The following is a 22,330-nucleotide window of genomic DNA, read 5'->3' as shown; positions in this document are numbered from 1 at the left end:
TACTTGAATACAGCGAGCAGACAAAGCCTACAGGGTAAACAGTGTTCAAATAAAGTTATCCATCCGTCATCTGTCTTTCTGGATATGTTTTCTCACTGCCCTGTCGTTTCCGAGCATCAGCTTATTTTAAAAGCCACCCTCAAAACAAAAGTAAAAGATTAACCGGGATTGATTATAGTACAAAGACGCCTTGAAACGCCTTGAAGTTAATCTGTGTACATTGCGGCTCTGGACTGTAGAGCGGTTCATATCCCAGAAACCTAAAGCCTGGCGCATCGACTTCCCTTGCAGGTCCATGCCACACTAGTGGCACATGTCAGCGTTGGCTCACTTCAGTAGAAAAACAAACTTTTACAAATCTGGGTGGGGAAGTGAATTGCCACCTCCCAGCCCTCCCCACACAGCCGAAGTGCCCTTATGCAAGGCACTGAAGTGAACCCACACTGCTCCAGTGGAGCTGCTCAGTGGTCAACAGACTGTGGAGCTGCTCAGTGGTCAACAGACTGTGGAGCTGCTCAGTGGTCAACAGACTGTGGAGCTGCTCAGTGCTCAACAGACTGTGGTTGGAAATCTTAAGACCAAAACTTGAATGTAGTTTGAGCTCAGTTGAAAGCCCCATTCTGCATGAGCACAAGCACACATCATTGATTGATTGATTGAAGACTTTATTAGAAGGTTTCATAGGAAAAGGTACAGTTTCATCAGTGCTGTGTTCTACTGTACCTGCCACATGGGTATACAGAGTATGCTGTCAAGACTTTTCTTTTAAAAAGTGTATCTGCCCTCATGAACCTTCAAAGTAGCGTATCATTCTGAAAGGCATTATGCACTGGCGTATGCGCTGGCCACACGAATAGCCGCGGATCATAGATTATAGTATGCCCTCAAAATAAGTACACCACACCACTGAGTTTCATGACAGTACAGTTCACTGGTACACGGTCAACTAAAAGGAGATCCTAGTAAGCCGTTTGGCTTATTTACACAGGAAGTCAGGAACCCTTTCTCATATCAAACACAGCCATACACACAACACTATACAAGACTTGCTATGATGCTATAACCTACGCACAAAAAGTCTATTGCTGCGTTCACACTGGCAGGTACAGAGAAACAGGCTACCATTATGTTTCAATGGAAGCCAGCGACATGAAGACACAAAGATTTAATGGTTTCCTGTGGAAATAAGCTTAGTCTTTTCATGGATCTCCTTTTAGTAGACCTTGTACCAGTGAACTGTACCGTCATGAAACTGTACCTTTTCCTATGCAAACTTCTAATAAAGTCTTCAATCAATCAATCAATCAATCAAGATACATTCGACGTTTGTAGCTGCTACAAAAGCTACAAAAGAGTTGATTTGGTTTCAACTTCAGCTACAAAGCTACACATGTGCAGTGTAGCTTTGTATATATTTGTATCTTTGTATCTTCCAGTGTGAACGCAGCATAATCATGACTGTATGGATGTGGTCTATAAATGTATAGTCTACTGTCTAATGTTACTGTCCTGTGTCCTATTTGTCGGTAATACTATTGACTCATGTCAGCAGTTGCCACGTCTCTAGACCTGTCAGTGTCAAAGAAAATTCCTTGTATGAAGTTAACCTCATATACTTGGCAGGAACATTACTCCTATCATTTACATCGTAAAAAAGTGTAAATGAAGCCAGCTCAGAACAATATCTTAAAACCGTTTGTGCAAGTTATACATTGTGCCATGTTGTACAGCTCACCATCAGTATGCGCTTATAGATGCTGTCTGTACTGTAGGCTCAGCAGCTCTATACAATGTACATTAGATTTACACTGTCACTGACGCAGGATATGTACCATACAGGGTTCCAACAACCTGCTCAGTGAGCGCATTCTATAATGTAAAGTATAATTCATACAAGTCTTGTATGCAGTGCAGTCATGTGATAATCGTTTCGTCTTAGGTTGTAACTACCAAAGTTATTTCCTTGAATTAAGCTAATGCTCGACAGTAGATTTATTATGTTTGATGTTGATTGTTTCCAACAGGTGAAAAGACAGCCAGCTGCTTGCTGCATGTGTATGTAACCAGTATAGTCACATGACCACTGACATGTATGTCACCTTCAGCTGAACCCTCCACTTAGCAACACCATGTGACTGAAGCTGAAGACAAACTGTTAAACAGTCGTCGGTCAACTGAAAATTACCTGATTCACAACATGTCAAAGTAAGGTTTTAAAAACCAACGCACATAGACCACACACAACACAGGTCACATTGCATGTGTGCACGGGCACACATAGGCCTACAGTGTATGTTGTGTATCCAGTACTCTTTTTCTTAGGGGCTCAGTTACACAAGCCTTTGAACCAAAAATAACAAAAGAATTTGTGCAGAAAAAGTAATTGCACATGTTGCCTCTCAACCCTTCAGAGGTTAAGACACACAATACCTCTTTTCTATATTTATCTCAAAGGAAGTCAAATAGGTTGCTGCCAGACTGTCACTCACTTCGCGTGATCAGTATGAAAGTACAGCAGTTCTGGAAGGTTTTCCATATCAGGGACCCAAAACGATTGAGTTCATGGGCTCCTGTTTTGAACATAAATGTAATATTTGTAGCATGAGGCTATGGATACAGTATTATTTTCTACATAGTGTTTGTTGTGATCAAAGCTACTGGCTGCGTTCACACTTCCAGCTACAAAGACACACAGGCTATCAATCTTTTCCAATGGAAGCCAGCGACATGAAGATACAAAGACACATCCGACGTTTGAAGCTGCTACAAAAGCTACAGCAGCTACCAAAACAAGTTAAGCTGGTTTAAAACTTCAGGAAGATAAACACATAATATGCTTTGTATCTGACAGTGTGAACGCAGCACTACAGCGTTGTGGTGACCTTGTTGAATACACGCTCACACACACCAGCACTCACACTCCGCTCTCTCCTTCAGCACTGCTTCTGACACGACCCGCCCACTACGGCTTCACGGGCCATTTCATTGGTTCTCTACACCGGAAATGACACTCCCGCGCGCTGCCATTGGCCGAGCGAGGCGTCACTCCCTTTGTCCTTTCTCCCAAAAGAGGCTTCTCCCCGAAAACACGCCAACCTCCCTGCTTTGCTTTAGCTGTCAAAACACTGTCCGAATTATGAGACGTCAAAGTTGTTTTGCGCCGCAACAAAGCGAAAGCGCCGGAGTCAGACAGAAATGCAGTTACTGCTATATAAACAAGCGTTTAGCCAGCGAGCTATCGTCTAACGTTATGCAATTATTAGCCCAACATTAGCTAGCTTCTACTGACTAGTTAGAGTGTTAGGAGGGGTTAGTAGTTAGCGCGTGTGGCTAAAGCTGCTGCTAACTCGGCGGACGCATTTCTGCACATTTTAGTTTCCATGACTGAAGTTTTGCTTACGAAGGCAAAAAAACAAGAGACAAAAGTTTCCTGTTTATATTATTCTCACGCCACGGTCACGTCAGCCTCCTCCGCAACAACACGCGGCTATAAAGCAGTTAGCAGACTGTCAACGTCAAGACCGAATTCCTCAAGAGCTTTTTCCCGTTTTCTGTTTCGTTTTAGTTGCCTCGGTGGTGAAAACGTCGTGTTGTTTTGAACTTTAATTGCGTCTCGTAAACTTAACGAACTTAGCCTCGCTCGCGCTAAAGCTCTAGAGGAATTAAAGGCTGTAAACGGGCTAACAGCTATAAGTTAATACACACCTCGGCTTGTCTTTCAGCGGGCGGCTCCCCTCCTCCCGGTTGCCCTCTACTCTGCCTCTCCCGGTGAAACACGAGCGCTGCTGCTGCGTGGGGGGAGTCTTCATCCCATAGGCAGGAGGGACGGTACGGTCGGTGGCGCTGACTGGGGTTGCCACGTTCGCTTACTTATAAGCGACTTTGGTCTTTTAAAGTTGCTTGTATTGATTGATTGGTTGATTGACTTAGAAAGGTACAGGCAGTGGTGTGTTAGAATTTTTTTGAGGGCATACTATCCTATCCACCTGTTTCCGCGAGAATTTACTGTAGCGCCATTATCTGCGGGACACTTCAGGTTAACAGTCAGTAGCCCCATATAGAACCTCACCCGTCGCTGCATACTGTTGTCTGTTGTGCTCCGAGATGTCGCTAGACCGCCTCCACATCAAAACACTCGAAACAAATTTTTATCCAAAGAGTAAAGGTAGTTCCGAGCTCCCAGACTATATGGTTTCCATCCCACCGTACATAAAACATGAACCACGGCGTTGGGAAAACGGTTTAAATTGCTTATTTAGTCTCATTAAATTCAGAAAAGCCCCTGGCGTAGTCTCGCGTGACCAAACTGTTGCCTAGCGCGATTTGCAAATGCTCCCTGGCTACGCAAGACTACAGTACTGGCAACAGTTCCGGTTGAATGGGAAAACATTACAAAACTAACGTTTTAAGCGGTTATTTCATGCCGTGGTTCAAATGTTTTATGTACCCTGGGATAGGAAACCACAGTCTGGGAGCTCGGAACTACTTTTACTTTTTGGATAACATTTCGTTACGAGTGTTTTCCAACTAGATGTGGAGGCGTTCCGGGCCAGCGCTGGAGTATACTTTATAGGACCTCATCTCGGAGCATAACAGTATGCAGCGACAGGTGAGGTTCTATATGGGCTAGTGGTCTCTCTGTATGATTGCATCCATGACGGGTCCTCTGTGACGGAAAGAGTCGCAGCCCCAGCCTTGAAGCCTCAAAAGTCTAGTATCTCCCCCGGACCAAAGATATTGGACTTTCACGCGGGAGACCTGGGTACGAACCCGGGTGGGGAGTTTCGGATCACCTCCGTTACACCTCCGCCAGATGTAAATTAATTTCCTGTGTTTCTGTGAATTTGGGGAGTTTGATACCAAATCAATGAGTCCTCGAGGAGATGTGGTTGAAATCAAGGAGAATCCAAGAGGGTTGGCACTGCTTAATAAGGTCGCTTCTTTGGATTTGTTTTCATACAGACATGGTTGCTTATTTCTCTCTTAAAACCTGGCAACACTGTTGCTGACATGAGGAAGATCGGTTATTTTCGCGGTAGACGCATCCGGTGTAGAGCGGATACGGAACGCGTGTTGCTTGTGTCTGTGTTTGCGTGGGAAATGACATGATACAGTGGGCGGGCTCTAGGCCGGATATTAGAACTGAACAGCAAATAGAAACCTTTATCCACGGGTATTGCGGAAAGCCCGATGACGCGCTAGCGAGGTTAGTGGCGCTGGAGGATTTGGGCGCGTTCGGAAATGTGCACTCAACGCACTGGTGTGCCATGTTGTCGTTCGTTTATTCGGTGCACTTGGTGCGTTGTCGTTCGGAAATCCAGTGCGCGGCGCACTGGTGTGTTGAGTGCACGCACTCACCAACCCTACTCAGAAGATGGGGTTAGGCGGTGTGGTGCGGTGGTTCGGTGTTCTGATTGGTTGGTTTTCATAGCCATGTCTCGAACGCTTCTCAGCTGTGAAGAATGGAGGAAATTACCGCAAAATGCAGCATTTGCAGCTTAATTGGTCGTGACGTTTGGCCTTGATAGTTTCACACACATTAACGTGTAAACTAACAGCAGGTATGCCAATGCTATGAATTACATCTCCTTTCAATGTCAATGTTACGTTAGCATACTTAGCAACTGCTGCTTTTCAGAAAGTTTGCCTTCAGAGTTCAGAGTGAAAAAGCACACAGCTCCCTGTTAAAACTGGTCGTTCGTAAATAAGCCACACTGAACGCACTCTCCAACGTCACGCCCACTGCACTCAGTACACCGAGCACACACTCGGTGCGGGTTTCCGAACGCACCCATCGATTGTCAAAACTCACTTTTTTCCCTCCCTGTTTAATAGATCTTTGAAGATAAATTATTATATCTACCGCCAACGTAAACTATAGTATAAATAAACTAGTCTGTGTTAACTAGTATTAAAACTCACTGACAGTGAATAAAAGCAGGGGTTTCCTGACAACCAACTAGCCAATCAAAGCGTGACTGTCCCTCCGGGCAATGGGGTCCTGACAAACTGCGTGTCTGTGTGCGGCGGTGGTGAAGCAGCTCGAGGCCTGTATGTAAATGATTGTCATGCAGCTGTGACGTCAAGATGTCAGTCGAACATGTCTTGCAAATTAAAGCAGAAATTAAATCGTGAACATTGAAGTGTGTCACTGAATAACAATTAAGGCCCATTCCCACTGGGCCAGATACAGATAAAAAAAATATCTGCCACAGATAAAAGAAATATCTGTGGCAGATATTTTTTTTTATCTGTATCTACCATCCACTTTGAATGGAAAAATATCTGGAGAAAGAGATTTTTTTAATGTTATCTGGCCCAGTGGGAATGGGCCTTTATAAAGTAATCTGTCATATTAACCCCTCCCTTTTACGGTTTTACCCACGCAGTCATGCATAGAAATGATTTTCACTGCATGTAGTAACCCATCAGTAATTACTGTGTAGTACCAAAAGAGTCACGTTTGATCCATAATAATGTGGCACATTGTCCCTGGCCAGCTGCCCTGTTCACACATGGATAATAAACTATCTTTCATGGTTAAAATAAGTAACTGTTGGAGTATTGGATTGCAATAACCCGATGTTAACTAATGCTTAAATGCTAAATGTTAACTAAAAGTAAAGCATCATCTTCTTTTGCTGATTCTATCAGTGCTACTCCTTCTATGACCTTTATCACAGTATTGTGAGTCAACTGATCTAGTATTTAAACCTAACAATACATTTACAACATAAACTACTAGGGAGGACAGCCGACCATGTCTGAGACACAGCTGTTATTAATATCTTTGGACATTTCCAAAGTGATAAAAACATAGTGTGGACACAGAATGACATTTAAAGTAAGCTTCCCTATTGAGCATCAACAGCAGAATAAGTTATAGACTTTATAACATCACTTATCTAGCTCTGATCCATGTAGCCTACCTCTTTGGTTGATTGACATTGTTGATCTATAGGAATCTGATCTTTGTAGGCCTACTCCTTATTTCTTTTTTGGAGCTGTGTGGAACACAAGCTCCCTATACGTGGCCGTGTGTGTGGGTCTGTCTGTCTGTCTCCGTGTCTGTCTGTAGCCTGCAGAGTGGCTGCAGTAACCTTTTCTGACCACACATGTTAAGGGAGGGGCGCTGTTGCACACACACACACACACACACACACACACACACACACACACACACACACACACACACACACACACACACACACACAGCTCCACTTCGAACAGAGGTTCGATTTTTTTAAATTGTAATGTCACTGATCAGTGATCTAGGATCAGATTTTTGTACTACTTAGCCTACTATTGGTTGATGTTAATGTCACTGATAATTTTACTGTTTACTGGCATTAGGCTACTCTTGCACATCTAACTTTCTCATAAGAGCTTCAGTAGAATAGGCTATTTGTCAAGTATGAATTTGAATGCTATACCAGTCTAATTGTGCTGCTGGCAAAACAGTCAGTCCACTCTAGAGTGGCAAGGGGCAGGAGTATTCAGTATGCAATCTCTCTAGCCAGACTCACCCTGTGAGATGCGGAAAAACGTTGTCTCCTCAAGGCTTGACTACTGCAACACACTTCTCATTGGGATCCCTGGCAACAGCATCCAGAAGCTCCAGACTCCGGTACATTAAGAACAGTGCTTGGATCCTGATGAGAGTGGGAAATATGAACATAGGCCCAAACACCAATACTCCAGTAGCTACACTGGCTTCCCGTCTCCTTCCAATGCTCCCAGTAACTAAAGGAACTCGTCAAACCACCAACCTTCACCCGCTCCGATCTGTAAGTTCTCACACTGAGGTGAAGACCCCCATAATGAAGCTCTGCACCATGGGGGGGGGGGGGGGGGGGGGGGGGGGGGGGGACCAGGCCTTCTGCTCAGCTGCTCCTCGGCTGTGAAATGCCCTCCCTGACCATCTGAGAGAACCACAGTCCGTTGACACCTTTAAAACCTTCCTTTTCAACAAGGCATATTTGCCTAGGTGGACTTCTTGATGCCTTGTGTGTTTATAAACTTGAAACCTTTTTTATAGCTGATAGTCGGGGAGGGGGTCTCTTATCATTGAACTGATTTTCATTCATTTCTTCTTGACTTTTTGTGCCATGCAGCATAATAAATGTATTATTATTATTCTCTCTGTCAATAGTTTTTCTACATGTGAATGTTCTAGTGTAAATCACCCTTGAGCTATAGAAACAATGGTCCATGGGCCATACGAGATGTCGGTATCGGAAAGGTGGCAAAGGTTATCATGCATTTTTGAAAAGCTCTATATCTGTAGATTATAATTTGGTATGATAACCCTTTCTGAGACACAGCTAAATTGGTGTTATCAGCCGCTAGAGTTGGTGTCCCATTAACCTTACATTACAGGGAAAACATGCTAAAAAATAATCTGCTTTAAGTAGCATATGAGGGGTCAAACTAGGGGGTTTTCATGATTCTAAATCCATTGCAAGCCTTTCTTTTGCATAAAAAACATTCATTGGGCTAAAACGGCCCCCACAAAAGTGTGAAAAGTGATGACTCATCACTTTTCATCACTAAACCATAGTCTTGTGGGGCCATTTTTAGCCCAAGGAATGTTTTTCGTGCAAAACAAATGCTTGCAATGGATTCAGAATCATGACAACCCCCTAGTTTGACCCCTCATATGCTACTTAAAGCAGATTATTTTTTAGCATGTTTTTCCTGTAATGTAAAGTTAATGGGACACCAACTCTAGTGGCTGATAACACCAATTTAGCTGTGTCTCAGAAAGGGTTATCATACCAAAATATAATCTACAGATATAGAGCTTTTCAAAAATGCATGATAACCTTTGCCACCTTTCCGATACCGACATCTCGTATGGCCCATGGACTACAAGGAGAGGTTGGTGTCATTACTAAACAGGAACAATCGTCCATATTCATGACCTCACTGTATTGTTCCTTTATGTGGAACATTCTTAGTTCTCATTCTAACCAGACCTGGTCATAAACGGAATGCCTCGTTCTGCAATTTGATTTGTCTCTACGTGTTAAGGGTTGAATAGTTCCACTTTAAGACACATTATATTCCACCGCATTATTATGTTGTCCCTTTGCCAAAAAGAACATATTTTCAAGTGACAGGGTATAAGTCAGGCATCAGATGTTGTTCTGTCCTGGTCAGCCACAAAACTGTACCTCAAATCAGTCACCGGACGCATTCTGTCCTACTGAGACAAACAGCATTAAACTGTCAGAGAGTTGTTAAAAATTGGGAAATAAAGCTGCAAAGTTTGTCATTTCTCCACTGTGCTGCTGTTGGAACAGAAATGGACAACATGTAATTTATTTTGGTCATCTACAGGTAGAGTTTATTTGGTACCCTTTGTACTGATATCAAATATAAACACTTGTAATGACGTGGGACCTTCAGAACACATTTGGAGGTCAGCACAGCTCTGCGGGAGAGAGAGAGAGAGAGAGAGAGAGAGAGAGAGAGAGAGAGAGAGAGAGATGCAGTGCAATCAGGCCGACCACAAACAATCAGTACAATATTATGATTGTTATTGTAATACAGTGCTGTGTATTCATATTCCTCTATACAGGTTCGTGTTCTTTTTTACACACATTCTCAAAACATCCAAAAGCCTCCAAAGTAACACATTGGCAAGACTCCTTTCATTGTGTTTTTGCATGGGATTCTAAAAACAATGTGTAAAACATAAGAAGGGTCCTTCTCGACATCAGTCTTTTTATGGCACCATCTCGTAGGATGCTGTGATTCATTCAGTCCCAGGAACATTGGCAACACCTAGAAACACCTGGACACCTATAGCAACACTTCCACACTTATAGCAACACCTGGACGCCCATAGCAACACCTGAAGAACACCTAGCAACACCTCGACGCGTAGCAAAACCTCAACACATAGTGTGTGTGTGTGTGTATAATCATGTAATGAGAGCTCAGTCTGAATTAGCAAACAGTGCAGTTTAGTGGCAAAAATACCCTTACAGCAGAGTACCATTTATAAACACACCCAGCCTACCCAGTCCAATATGAGACAAAGTGAAACCTCCTACTGAAATGGAATAGAATATTGGATATCGTTGCTGTCAAACCTTGTATGTCCAAAGCCATACATGGGCAACTGGCGGCCCCCACCTTCACTTAATGCGGCCCTCAGGTTAATATTACATTAATACAATTATTGATTTTGATTATTGAATGCACCTGCTAATGTTATATTATTGACTTTGATAATCTTTTATTCTTTTAGTATGTGTTCTCCTTGCAATGTATGTAGCACTCTGAGATTCATTGAATGAAAAGTGCAATACAAATAAAATGTATTATTATTATTATTATTATAATACCGAAATACTGATATATTATTGATTTCAGCTGTTACAATTCCAAACATGACCTGCTTTGATTCCATCAGTCTATATTAGTAGCTTAATGACTAGTATAGTAGTATTAAAATGTATGTTTTTATGTCCAATGTATTTGTATTAAGTTCATAAAGTTAACATGAGTATATAACTAAATGCGTTTGAAATTGAATCAAAATGTTACATTTCAGGATTCCAATTAAAAAATAACAAAAAAAGAATTCAGGATTCCAATTCAAAAGAGGCAAAATAGCTTGTAGATCAGCTAGATATGACAAAGTAGGACGTAGCAATATGCAATGTGGCCCTCTGGAGTGAAGGTGGAAATATAGTGGCCCTCACCATTATCAAAGTTGCCCACCCCTGTCCAAAGCTGTTACTTTTCGGGAGATTGGGGGGAAAAAAATAACCTGTGTTCCTCGTCACAAGCTCTTGTTAATACTTTAATATTGGTTAAATATTCTGTAAACCCCACAGATTCTCAACCTGGCATCCTTATTTCAGGCATGTCATAGATAGACGAATAATCTTCAAAAAGCGTGAGTGTGTAGATTGGCTTTTGTTGGCATTTAACTTTAGCTTGACACTTTCTTAAGTTTAAAATGGCTGTTTTGTTTGTGAAAAACATAAAAAATATTGAATATGGAGATACAAGCTTCCTGCCAGACATCGACAATATACAAGCCACCATAAAGTACTGTACACACTAGTATAATAATTACCCTTTGTATAGTCATGGCCTGTAAAGTAGTTTCTGCTGGTTGACTTAGGACACACTGGTCAGTGTGAGGGGTTGTGATGTTGGACAAGGATGTTCCTGGAGCTTTCTGAGCTTAAACTTTCATGTTTTAGCCCTTTTAGCAGGTGAAATACACTCAGGATTATTGCATCAGGTGTATATTACATTTAGATTTACCATTATTATCAATATTATTATTATTTTCTTTGATATCAATATTTATAGACACATATCGTCATAGTAGAGGCATACATAAAGGTTTGTTGCCACTGACTGGCAGCCATGTTGGCTCCACACTGGTCTCCAGAATGTTGTCCATGTAACCATGGAGACGGTAAGGAGGGCTTAGGAACTTGTGTGATGACAATAGTGCAGCCAACACTAGAGAGGAGGCAGCAACATGGCAGCCACACTACCGGAAAAACAGCGTGTTTCCTAAACCCACCAGGATTGAGTTAAGTCCTGCCTCGCGGAAACTCGAGGACTTCCAGGAGTGGCTGAAATCCTTGCCGGACACATGGAGGGTGGATAAAGTCAGATCTAGTAAAGGCATGAAGACAATATAAAACGTGTAGGCTACTGAGAAAAGCCTGCATTTGCACAATGCACAGCTATTAATTTGTCACTACAGTGCTCAAAATAAACTGTGCTAAAAAAAAAAGAATAAAAAAAAACTTGAAACTTACTTTGTACTGTACTTAAAAAAGGTAAAACTTCGTAACTTTGCCAAAGAGAAAAACTAAAAAGCTATTAATTTGTCACTACTGTGCCCAAAATAAAAACTCTTACTAATTATCAGTTAAATTGTTATAGTTTGGATATGGCTTGGGGCGTATTATGCTGCGTGTATTATTGTAATGGATCGGTAGGGCGTAGGTACAGTATTGCTTTGCACTTGAGCGAGCAGCACTAACGTTCATATATGCACTTTCATACTTTGGATTATTGAGAGGGGCGCTTCCGTGAGGCGGGTCTTAACTCAATCCTGGTGGGTTTAGGAAACACACGGAAAAACACATCATCAACATCACCACAAACCATCTCACAGGCAGAGCCGTGAAATAAACCTTTTCAAATGGGTTGACTTTTCTTTTCTGTTTTACCACAGGTGCCAGCAGGACACTCACTGCCAAATAAAACATTAAAACAAACATAACATCTCCCATTAAAAAATAACATTTAAAACGAACAAGACTCTGACAGTGCAACCAATCAGATTGTCTTCATCTATCAGTGGGAGGGGCCTGTGTGAATTCTCTCTCGGTTCGAGATAAACATGACAATTGCAAACAAAATGGTTTATCAAAACACACTTTTTGGGGTTAAAGCTGCAATCCGTAATATTCATTTCCTACCCGGAATTTGAACCCGCGGTTCTCCTGTGCGTGCGCTTCTGAACAGAAACCCTCCTCTGTCTGGTTATTACCCTTTTAGCATCGTGCAATACGATGCTTAGTTTAAATCGTTTTTAAAATGATAAATACAAAACGAACGGTTTTGGAGATCGAACAGTAGGTAGGTTATTTTCACAGTTTGGTGAAAATAACCTACCATATTATTCACAACAACAAAAACAAAAGTGGATTGCAGCTTTACATGAAAAGAAAAATGCAATTTTGACTTATGGACTTAGTGAAGTGTTAATTGAGGCCTGTATACTGCATGTCCTGAGTCTGGTCATCAGCTAGCAGCTAGCAGCCAGGGTTGGGTCAGTTACTATTGCACAGCTCAACCACCACTGTCACATACTGCACTCATACCACGACTAGGCCTAATAATTACATTATGCAATATTCTTAGTCATTTGTTTTATTCGTAGGTAGGTAGCAGGTGGGTGGGGTTTGGCACTATAACGAAAGAAGCAGAATAAGGTTAGACACTTGGCAAAGTATTTAAAACTCTTTAACTGCTCTTTTCAGTTCTCTATTTTAAATGTCATGATGGGGTAAAACCTAAACCCCACCCACCAGGCGCACCCGGAAAATAAAACAAACACCAGAAATTATCTGGAACTACAATTTCAGCTAAAATAAAAAGAATCTTGCACAGCATAATAAAACACTGTAAACAACAAACAAAACACACACACACACACACACACACACACACACACACACACACACACACACACACACACACACACACACACACACACACACACACACACACACACACAAATGTATGGTGCACTTGATTTAGATTGCATATTTAAAGTTTTTTTTTCTTTTACAGGATTTTTGGAGAGTTATCACCAGAAAAGCTAGGCCGTAAAAATCAAGCGTACCCAAAGCTGTTTAAATCCTATAGCACCCCATGTCAGGCTGATCAATGTCAGGGGTTAGGGGGCGTTACATTCCTATGACAGTGCTGAGCAGAAGGGAAGTGCAATCAATCGGTAACAGTGGTCCTAAATAGAAACGCAACAACATATCACAGAAGAGGAGGGAAAGAGAGAAGAGAAGAGAAGAGAAGAGAAGAGAAGAGAAGAGAAGAGAAGAGAAGAGAAGAGAAGAGCTAAAGAGTGATTGGTTGTTAGTTCAGTAACACAGTTCAGGATTCCCAGAGATCCCAGTACTAAAACAGTACCAGTAAAAAATAAAATGTTGCAGTCCTTTCCCAGTAGCTGCCTGCAGGGTGCAGCACTGAGCAGTCTGTCCAACAGGACAACAGTATAATAAGTCCAACCGCAGTCCGTTAAGTGTGGTGTCCAGTCATCATCGTATCCCACACCAACTGATCTCAGAACGGTGAAGCGGCGATGACGGACAGCTCTTATTAAATCCACTTATCGCCATTAAGAATCACGGGACGATGGTGTGATGTCACCATACGCACAGGATGTGATGTCACCATGGCTTGTGTTGTGTAGAATGTGTTAGCTAAGTGAAATCAGCTGGTGTAGCGTCGTTGGCAAGCTATCTGCTCACAGCAAGAGGTTTGTTTACACCACCAGGTTGGTTGGCGCCACACTTATTTTTTGCTCCGTGGCCCGATGATGCAACACCCTGGGTGGTGGTGGTGGTTCAGATGGGAGAGGGCGGGGTTTGGTGTTAAGTTAGGCTTATTGGGTGGTTGTGGAGGGTGGGAGGTTTCGGGCAGAATGACACACCCACCCGTGCGATCCTTATCCTCCCATTGGCTAGACTGGTGGCGGAGGGGCGGGTCTTAGAGGCACTAGTGACGCAGGAGGCTGTTTACTGAGGGAGAGAAACACACAGTCAGAGAGAGAGAGAGAGAGAGAGAGAGAGAGAGAGAGAGAGAGAGAGAGAGAGAGAGAGACAAAGAGAGAGAGAGAGAGAGAGAGAGAGAGAGAGAGAGAGAGAGAGAGAGACAAAGAGAGAGAGAGAGAGAGAGAGAGAGAGAGAGAGAGAGAGAGACAGAAGTGTGTTTACATTATACATTACAGATATTATCATTATGATTTGCATGAACAACATTTCAGACAGACAGACAGACAGACAGACAGACAGACAGACAGACAGACAGACAGACAGACAGACTGCCTAAGGGTAGGCAGTGACACACTGAATTTATATATTAGTTTGGGGTGGGCGATATGGAAAAATACAATATCACGATATTTTTCCAAGCTGTATCATGATACACGATCTTATCACGATTCTTTTTCATGTTGGGTTTTTATGGTTATTTTTCAAGTTACTTTCAGGTCCAGGGATTCTCTGGGTTAATTTTGGGAGGTCTAAATTTGACCCTTACAAGTATCTAACTCTGAAAGTTGTATACTGGTTTCATTTGTATACTGTCAGAGTTAAAGGGAGACCTTGACATTTTAAAGTTTGAGAACTACTGATTGACACCAAAATGCAGGTTTAAATTATTTTAATTAATTAATCTCTGTATTAACAATTCAACAGGATTTCTTATAAGGCTCCCTCATTGTATCACGTTATACTCGATATCTCTGAAAAGGCATATCGTCTCAACGATATTTATCACCATATCGCCCAACCCTGATATTAGTGTTGGTTTCCTTACAGAGGTGGAGGTGGGGGTCTCATAGCGTGGGGGGGCCCTGTCCTGTTGGTCTGTACCTAAAGCATACACACACACACACACACACACACACACGCACACACACACACGCACACGCACACACAAAACACAAGATATGGTTCAATCAGCAACGTCTGAATAGAATGCAGGCAATCAGAGGTCAAAGCTCACGTTAAGTGTGTCCTGCTGTTTATCTCAGGCAAAAACAGACCAAACTGAAGGTTTCGACCAGGGGTAGGCGACCTTAGGCACAGGTGCCAACTTGGGCACAGGGGCGGTTGATCACTGGCACACGGGCATAAGTGTGCATGTGAGAGAGGGTTTTTTTTCCTTAAATGAAGTCCCCTCACATCTGTATACAAATTACACCCTGTACATAAAATACTTTCATTCAAACTCCTAACTCATTACATTCTACCGGTATTCCTATTGTGAAAGAATATATTTCTAAAGAACAAGAAAATAACCGTTGTTGTATAGCCTATGGACAATCAAAATCAGATGGAAATATTACATTTTGATGTGGGGTAATGATTAAACTAAATGTTGACATGGCACAATGACCATCAAGAAAATGAAAACCTGGCACTTCATGTCAAAAAGGAACCCTGGTTTAGACCATTTCTAAAGTGACAATTTAAGGACTTTTTAATACCTCTGAAATGACAAATTAAACATTAGCCATTAGCCATTAAAATATGATTATTTTGGGGGTCGCGGCCTGAAAAGGTTGGGAACCACTGCTGTAATACATGACAGGTTAATAAACCATGGACAGAAATAATGCTGTTCTAGAATTGATATGAAGTGGTGTAAACTTTACCTCCTCTGGTAGTAACTGAACACGTTGCTTCACATGGGAAAGAGAGAACAAGAACAATGTCAGCACCAACAAGTTGTTATTGTTATTATTATTATTACCAGTAAGACTCCCTAATCGGGAGATAAGCGACCGTAGGTCTCGCTAGAAGAGGGCCATGTGAGAAATGAGGGGTGGGGTCTCCGCGTTGCCTTGGCGGACGAATAGGTACCGGCCCCGGCTCTCCCGGACGCTCCTAGGCCAAGTTAGGGCATTTTATGTGAGCTGCAGTGGAGGGGGTCCTCCACTGGGGGCGCCACCACTTTTGCATCCGTTCTGGAGCACCAGGAGTGGGTGGTCCCCGGGAATTCCCTGTGAGCAGCCCCGTGGGGGTGGTCATTTTTTGCACATTTGGTATTTTTTTTACACCTGGGGGTCCCCCAGGGACCTGGGAGTCCCTGGAACTCCGGGGGTCCTTGGAGGTTGTAGTTTGGCAGGCAAGGAGTTTGTGTGGAAATTTTGGCATGGATCGGGCCAACGGTGGCCGAGATATGAGTAGGGGGAAAGTGTGACGTGTATGTGGTGATTGTTTTTACACCTGGGGGTCCCCCAGGGACCTGGGGGTCCCTGGAACTCCGGGGGTCCTTGGAGGTTGTAGTTTGGCAGGCAAGGAGTTTGTGTGGAAATTTTGGCATGGATCGGGGCAACGGTTGTGGAGATATGAGCAGGGCAAAAGTGTGACGGACGGACTGACTGACAGACAGCCCGTGGAGCTTTTGATAGTAAATGCGACCTACGGTCGCAATTAATATTAATTTAATTTAACTAAAGAATCCTTCCAAGTCGGCCATTCCAGCCATGACCATAATTATCATTTTAAAACAAAATGCCAGACACCAGAGGATTACATTTCTATTGAACAGCAAGCTGCGTTTTGCATGTTGCGGATCGCTAAAGGCAAGCTGCAATGTGTAGGTTTCATGTCTGTGTCTGCCTTTCGATGAGTAAGCTTTGCTGAGGCTATCTCGTTTCTGTAGCGTGAGGCAGCTTGATGTACAAGTACATCCCCTGGACATGACGCTAGTATGTCGCAGGGACCCCCAATCCAACCCTTGATGTTGAGTGCCAAGCAGGGAGGCATTGGATCCCACTCTTAACCCATTTTGTGCCCCTGAAATTAACAGATTAAAATACATTTTTTGAAGGCCAGAAGTCCATAGCTTAAACACTTCCGGTTTGACGTCATCGCGTCATTCACAGGAAGCGGTCATCGTCCACATGTGTTGTGTAATGGCGGAACGGAGCTTTTCAACATGTGTTATATAAGCGAGCATCTACTGCCATCCTCGCTTTGAAAGTGTTGTTTTGAGGTAATGGACATTAAAGATGAGATTCCCCGTCTGCCTCAATGTTATGGGATTACTATTTTGTGCTCGTGGATCCGTGATGATGATAAATCAGCGAGGGAGATCGTCTCGGGACCTTCCGCGCATGTACCCGGTAGGATAACCGCCGTTACAGTATATTACTTTTCGCGAGACATCTCGCGATTGGCACTGCGAACATCAAAGGGAATTTCGCGAGACATCTCGGGAATGGCACTAAATCGGTTAAACGCAAGACCACCGAGCTGGTATCTGCCTCCCGATAGAGAGAGGTAATTGCAACAATATCCCAACTACAATATAAGATGGCGGTACTTAATGTCCAATCTGATACACCTTCTACAGTACTTCAAATAACTTTATTGACATTGTCAACCAACCAGTAGGTATCCTAACCCTATAGTGTAGTTGTGACCGTAGGTCGCAGATAACTATGAAAACCGTCACATCTTGTCCGCACGTCCTTCCGTCCTTCTGTAACGCCTCAATGTTACAGAATGCCTTGAGCGGTAGGTTGCTGAGGCTGCTGTGGGGGCATCCCAGGACTCAGCACTGCCCCTCCTGGCATTGCCATGGCCTGCATCGCTGGCATGCCTGGCTGCTGTGGCGGCTGCTTGCCTGCTTGTTGCTGCTGAGGCTGACTGGCATGGTGCTTGGCCGTTCGCTGCTTGATGAAAGCAGCCATTAGCTGTGGGTTGGACTTCAGGATATGGAGGACTTGCTGCTGCTGCTGAGGTGAGCTGGGGGTCTTGAGGGCACGGAGGAGGTCCTGGAGGGCACTGGGAGCAACGGTGCCGGGTCTCTGTGGTAGGACGCCAGTCTGCTGGAGGGGCACCAACATCCTCTGGGCCAGCTGTGGCTGCTGCCCTTGTGGCATCATGGCTCGTTGCAGGGTCATGGCCTGCTGTGGGTACTGCCCATGGGGAAGGCCTGGTTGCTGGGGCTGGGCAGCCTGCATCGGTCCGCCCGCTCCGGGCCACTGTCCCGGGACCATGCCGGGCTGCATAACCTGGGGCCCCCGTGGCCCTGGCACCATCTGCATGGGCGCCTGCATGGGTCCGGCCATGCGCTGCTGAGGGCTCATCTGAAGACTGTTCATGTCGACGCTGTAGTTCTGCTGATTCTGCTGGGCCTGGGCCATCATCTCCATGTGCCGCGCCATCTTGTCAGCAGCCGGTGGAGGTGGTTGTGAGAGAGTCGACGGCTGCTGGTGTAGGGGAGAGTCCTGGGGCCGTGGCTTACCTTGCCATACAGGTGCCCGGGGCTGTCCATTGCAGGGAGCGCTGGTGAAGCCTGGGGACATGATACCAGCTGTGTTGGGGGTTTGGGACTGGATGGAGAGAGGCTGCTGGGGGGTCTGGGGGTTGTTGGGCTGAGGGTGAGCAGTAGAGGCCGGCGGGGACGGTAGAGGCTTGGTTCTGCCTTGCATGGTGGCCATCCTCCTCCTCATCATCTGGGCCTGCTGGAGGCTTGCCGGAGGCTTTTGCTTTATGTTCAGGCAGAACGGTACAGGACACTTGTTTTCCTGACAGTGCTTGGCATGATAGCAACACAAGCCGATGAGTTGTTTGCACATGGGGCAGCCTCCGTTGGTCTTGCGCTTGCAAACCTTCGTGTGCAGAACCACCCTCTTCATCTTTTGGCAGGACGGAAGGGAGCAGTTAGCGTTACGGCACTGGCAGGCGTGGACCAGGGACTGGATGCAGCGCTGGATACTCAAGTGCCTGCTCTCCTGAGGGCTCTTGGAGGCCTCTCCACTCTGGCTGTTGCCATCATCATCATCCAAGCCCAGGCCCCACTTAACCATCTGGTGCTCATGGCCCTTGGAGTTGTGGCAGTTAATGCACAGGTCAAAGTCCTCACAGACAGTGCAGTGCCAGCGCGTCTCCACGTGGAGCTCGCATTCGTTGCAGGTGTAGACGAAGCGATCCTGGCCTTGGTTGTGCAGCTCCACCAGCATGCACATGGTGCTCCACTTGCACCGCCTCAGGGAGCTGAACTCCCAGTGCTTGTCCCTCGCCAGATTCAGGAAGGCGTCGTGGCTGTCCATCAGGTCACAGGTCAGCAGGGGGTCAGGGTCCACGATGGGCGGCAGGGTGTCGACGATGGGGGCGGGGTGCAGGTGGATCACAAAGAACACCTCTTTGTGTTTCTCCAGGCTGGCATAAAGCTTCTGGGACAGGTCATTGGCTACATTCGGCATCCCAGGCTTCTTCTTATTGGCTCGGCTAACGCTGTTTTTATTGGCCTTGTTGTTGTTTTTCTTCTTGGCATTCTTGGTGTCACTTGTTGTGCCCTCAGGAGTCTTGCAGGCGGCGGGGTTCTCCTCCTTCTTACGCTCCTCCTCCTCCCGCTCCAACTCCTTGATGCTTTCCTCCAAAATGTTGGGCCAAAAGTCACCTTCAAAATAGGGAAGCTCATTGGCGCTGGTCACACGGTCCTCTGTTGCCTGCTTGAAGATGTCCTTGTAGTCGTGCAGGATCCTCTCAGCGCAGGCCTTGTCCAGCATCGTCCTGTACCACTCCTGGAGCCTCTTGGCTTTAGGGATCTTCTGATCGGCAGGGTGGCAGTGGAAGATGTAGTCGTCTCCTTCACTTGGCGGACACGCCCAAATGTGACCCTGGGCATACCTGAGTTTCTTGACATATTCTAGATAGCCAATGAGAATCTCGTGGTAGACTGCCGTTCGTAGCGTCCGAGGTCTGAAGAAGTGAACACTGTCGAGGTATGATATGTACACCCGCCTGGTGTTGGGGAACGAGCATTCAGAGCCGTACTCCTGTACGTGCATGCCAAAGAAGCACACGTCCACCCCATCAATCTCCTCAAAGGCCAAAAGTGCTTTGGTTCTGTAAGGAAAGGTCTCTGGCATATCACCTGTGTCCACAAACCTGCTTTTCATTCCAGGCTTAACCTTCACCGTTTTCTCAGAGCTGGCCACCACTCGCACAAACACCTCTCCAGCCTCCGGGTGGTGCTGTCCCTTCAAGTACTTATTCACACGGTCCTCTATGTACCTTCCCAACTGTGTAGACTGTAATCTTTTTGCAGAAAACGTATTGTCCTTCCTTGTTTTACCGCTCGTCTTCAAACAATTGTCACAGATGAATCCAGACGGCCAGATGATGTCGTAGTGTAAAACACATATCTGGTGCATCTTCCGTCCACAATCTTTACATTCAACAAGCGGTTCATCATCTACTGTGTCGTTCTTCTTCCTTTCAAACTGGTCTTTCAATATCACTGTCTGTGGCTGAGCAGGGTCATCCCCTAAGGTCACGCTCTCCCCCTGGATCTCATTGAAGCACTTCTCACAGAAATGATACCTGTTCAGGTAGCTGTAGTAGGTGCCTCCAGTGGGTATAGTGCACAGCTGTTTGCCATAGCAACAGAGGGTTTGAAGGGAAAACTGGTACTTCCTACCGCAGCAGTAGCCCAGGCCCTGCATGACCGGGCCGATCTCGGACTTGAACACCTCGGCCAGCTTGGAGCAGTACTTGTACACGCGAGATGTCTTGCGGTTGTACAGCCAGGCGTTGTTAAACATGAGCCAGATATCCTCCACATACTGCCAGGGCTCTTGGTACTGGCCTGTATTGAGCTTGCGCTTGATGGTCGACAGGTCTATGGGGTTCTTTACGATGGCAAAGTAATCCGGGATGCCCAGCTGCATGGGCTCTACAGGCTGTCTGAAGGGCAGTGACTCTGGGTCCTGCCTGTAGAGAGATTCCAGGGTGGGCATCAGAGCCTGGCGCAGCTCCTCTGGTTTAAAGAGTTTCCTCCGTGATTGAGAGGAGGGTGAAGAGGTTGTGCCGTTAGCTCCACCTTCCTCCTCCTCCTCCGTCTTTATCTCTGGCTTCTTCTCCTCCACCTCCATTGCCTCGTGCTTCTCCTCTCGCTCCTCAAACTCCTGCCGGTCGCGGTGCGGCTCGACTTTGGTCTCCTGGATGGGCAAGTCGAGCTGGTAGTCAGCACTGGTGGCTGAGGCTGGGGTCGGCACCCGGTTATCTAGACTGGCTATCGGTTGAGACAGAGGCGTGGTAGGGGGCTGAGGCAGGGGCATGATCTGATTTGGCACATTGGGCATAGCCACAGGTCCATTCTGTGGCCTGGGGCCCAGAGCGGTGGGCTGCTGGGCCCCCTGGGCCGTCAACGGGGCCTGGTTGATGATCTGTTTCTGGAGCCGCGACCGCCTCTTCTCCTCCAGCTCCTTCTGGATCTTGTAGATCTTCTCAGCCAGGAAGTGGTAGTACTCGTCCCTACTGTTAGCCGACTCATACATGTCCCCCTCCACCTTCCTGGCATAAGCCTCCAGGTTCTTCATCCGCCTGTCCTTCAGAGCTGACGGGTCTGGGGTGGGGAATATGGCTTGAACTAGTTTGTGTACAAGGTGATTGCGCAGGTCCTGAGTGACGTGCTCATGCCAGCCTTTCCTGGTGCCCGTGGCGGAGAGGGGCGCTGCTGTGGGCAGGCTGCCCATGGAGCCCACAGCTGACCCATGAGGCAGCAGCTGATTGTTAGCATTGAGTGCGTTGGGGAGGGTGGAGTCTGTGTGCAGGTTTGTCTGCTCTGACGTGGGAAGGCCCATCGCTGTGCCTCCAAGAGCAACCGGGTTAGTAAGTGCATCGATGGGTCTCATCTGCTGCAGCAGCTGCCCCTGTGCACTCTGCTGGGCAGCCGTTTGACCAGGTCCTGGGGCTTGCTGGGCCGAAGTCTGGCCGGAAGCCTGGCTGCTGTAGGGGATCCCCAGGGCCGCGTAGGCCCTCTGCATGGAGCTGGGGTCCATGGGGGTCGAGGTGTTGATGGTAGGAGCAGGTCCAGTACTCCCATTGGAGGGCATGCCTCCCAACAGAACCAGGTCTCCGCCATTGGGAATCATCTCATCTGGCAGGTCGTTCTCCAGATCAGGTCCGTCAGACGCTGACAGTGCAGATGAACTGAGCTTCGGTCTCTTAGGGTTGGGAGGTCCCACGTCCAGCAGGCTCTCAGCCATGGTGTTGTGTTGGTGGTGATCACGCAA

General features: G+C 45.8%; 3 protein-coding genes across 3 annotated transcripts in view; all 3 read right to left on the bottom strand.

Annotated features, from left to right (window-relative positions):
* Positions 1-3,780, bottom strand: part of ogdha (oxoglutarate dehydrogenase a) — a 41,365-nt gene extending 37,585 nt beyond the window's left edge. The window contains exon 1 of the mRNA XM_080739644.1: positions 3,706-3,780. The gene's annotated coding sequence lies outside the window, so the exon portion shown is untranslated. The remainder of the gene's footprint in view (positions 1-3,705) is intronic.
* An 8,412-nt stretch (positions 3,781-12,192) lies between these two features.
* The window catches only part of LOC308295976 (disintegrin and metalloproteinase domain-containing protein 9-like), a 92,529-nt gene continuing 82,391 nt past the window's right edge, over positions 12,193-22,330 (bottom strand). The window contains exons 22-24 of the mRNA XM_080739079.1: positions 15,950-15,976; positions 15,109-15,164; positions 12,193-14,309 (exon numbers count right to left, since the gene is read on the bottom strand). Of these exons, the coding sequence (XP_080595205.1) occupies positions 14,252-14,309; positions 15,109-15,164; positions 15,950-15,976 (141 nt within the window). The 3' untranslated portion in view covers positions 12,193-14,251. The remainder of the gene's footprint in view (positions 14,310-15,108; positions 15,165-15,949; positions 15,977-22,330) is intronic.
* Positions 17,759-22,303, bottom strand: LOC308294957 (CREB-binding protein-like; the record flags this gene model as incomplete). The annotated part of the gene is made up of 1 exon (XM_080737893.1): positions 17,759-22,303. One exon carries the CDS (start codon positions 22,301-22,303, stop codon positions 17,801-17,803), a length of 4,503 nt encoding a protein of 1,500 aa, XP_080594019.1. The 3' UTR covers positions 17,759-17,800.

Source organism: Nannobrachium achirus, assembly GCF_963921795.1.
Source record: "Nannobrachium achirus genome assembly, chromosome: 12".
NCBI classification, from domain to species: Eukaryota; Metazoa; Chordata; class Actinopteri; order Myctophiformes; family Myctophidae; genus Nannobrachium; species Nannobrachium achirus.
Note: the sequence above shows the minus strand (reverse complement) of the source record. Positions and strands in the feature narration are given on the sequence as shown.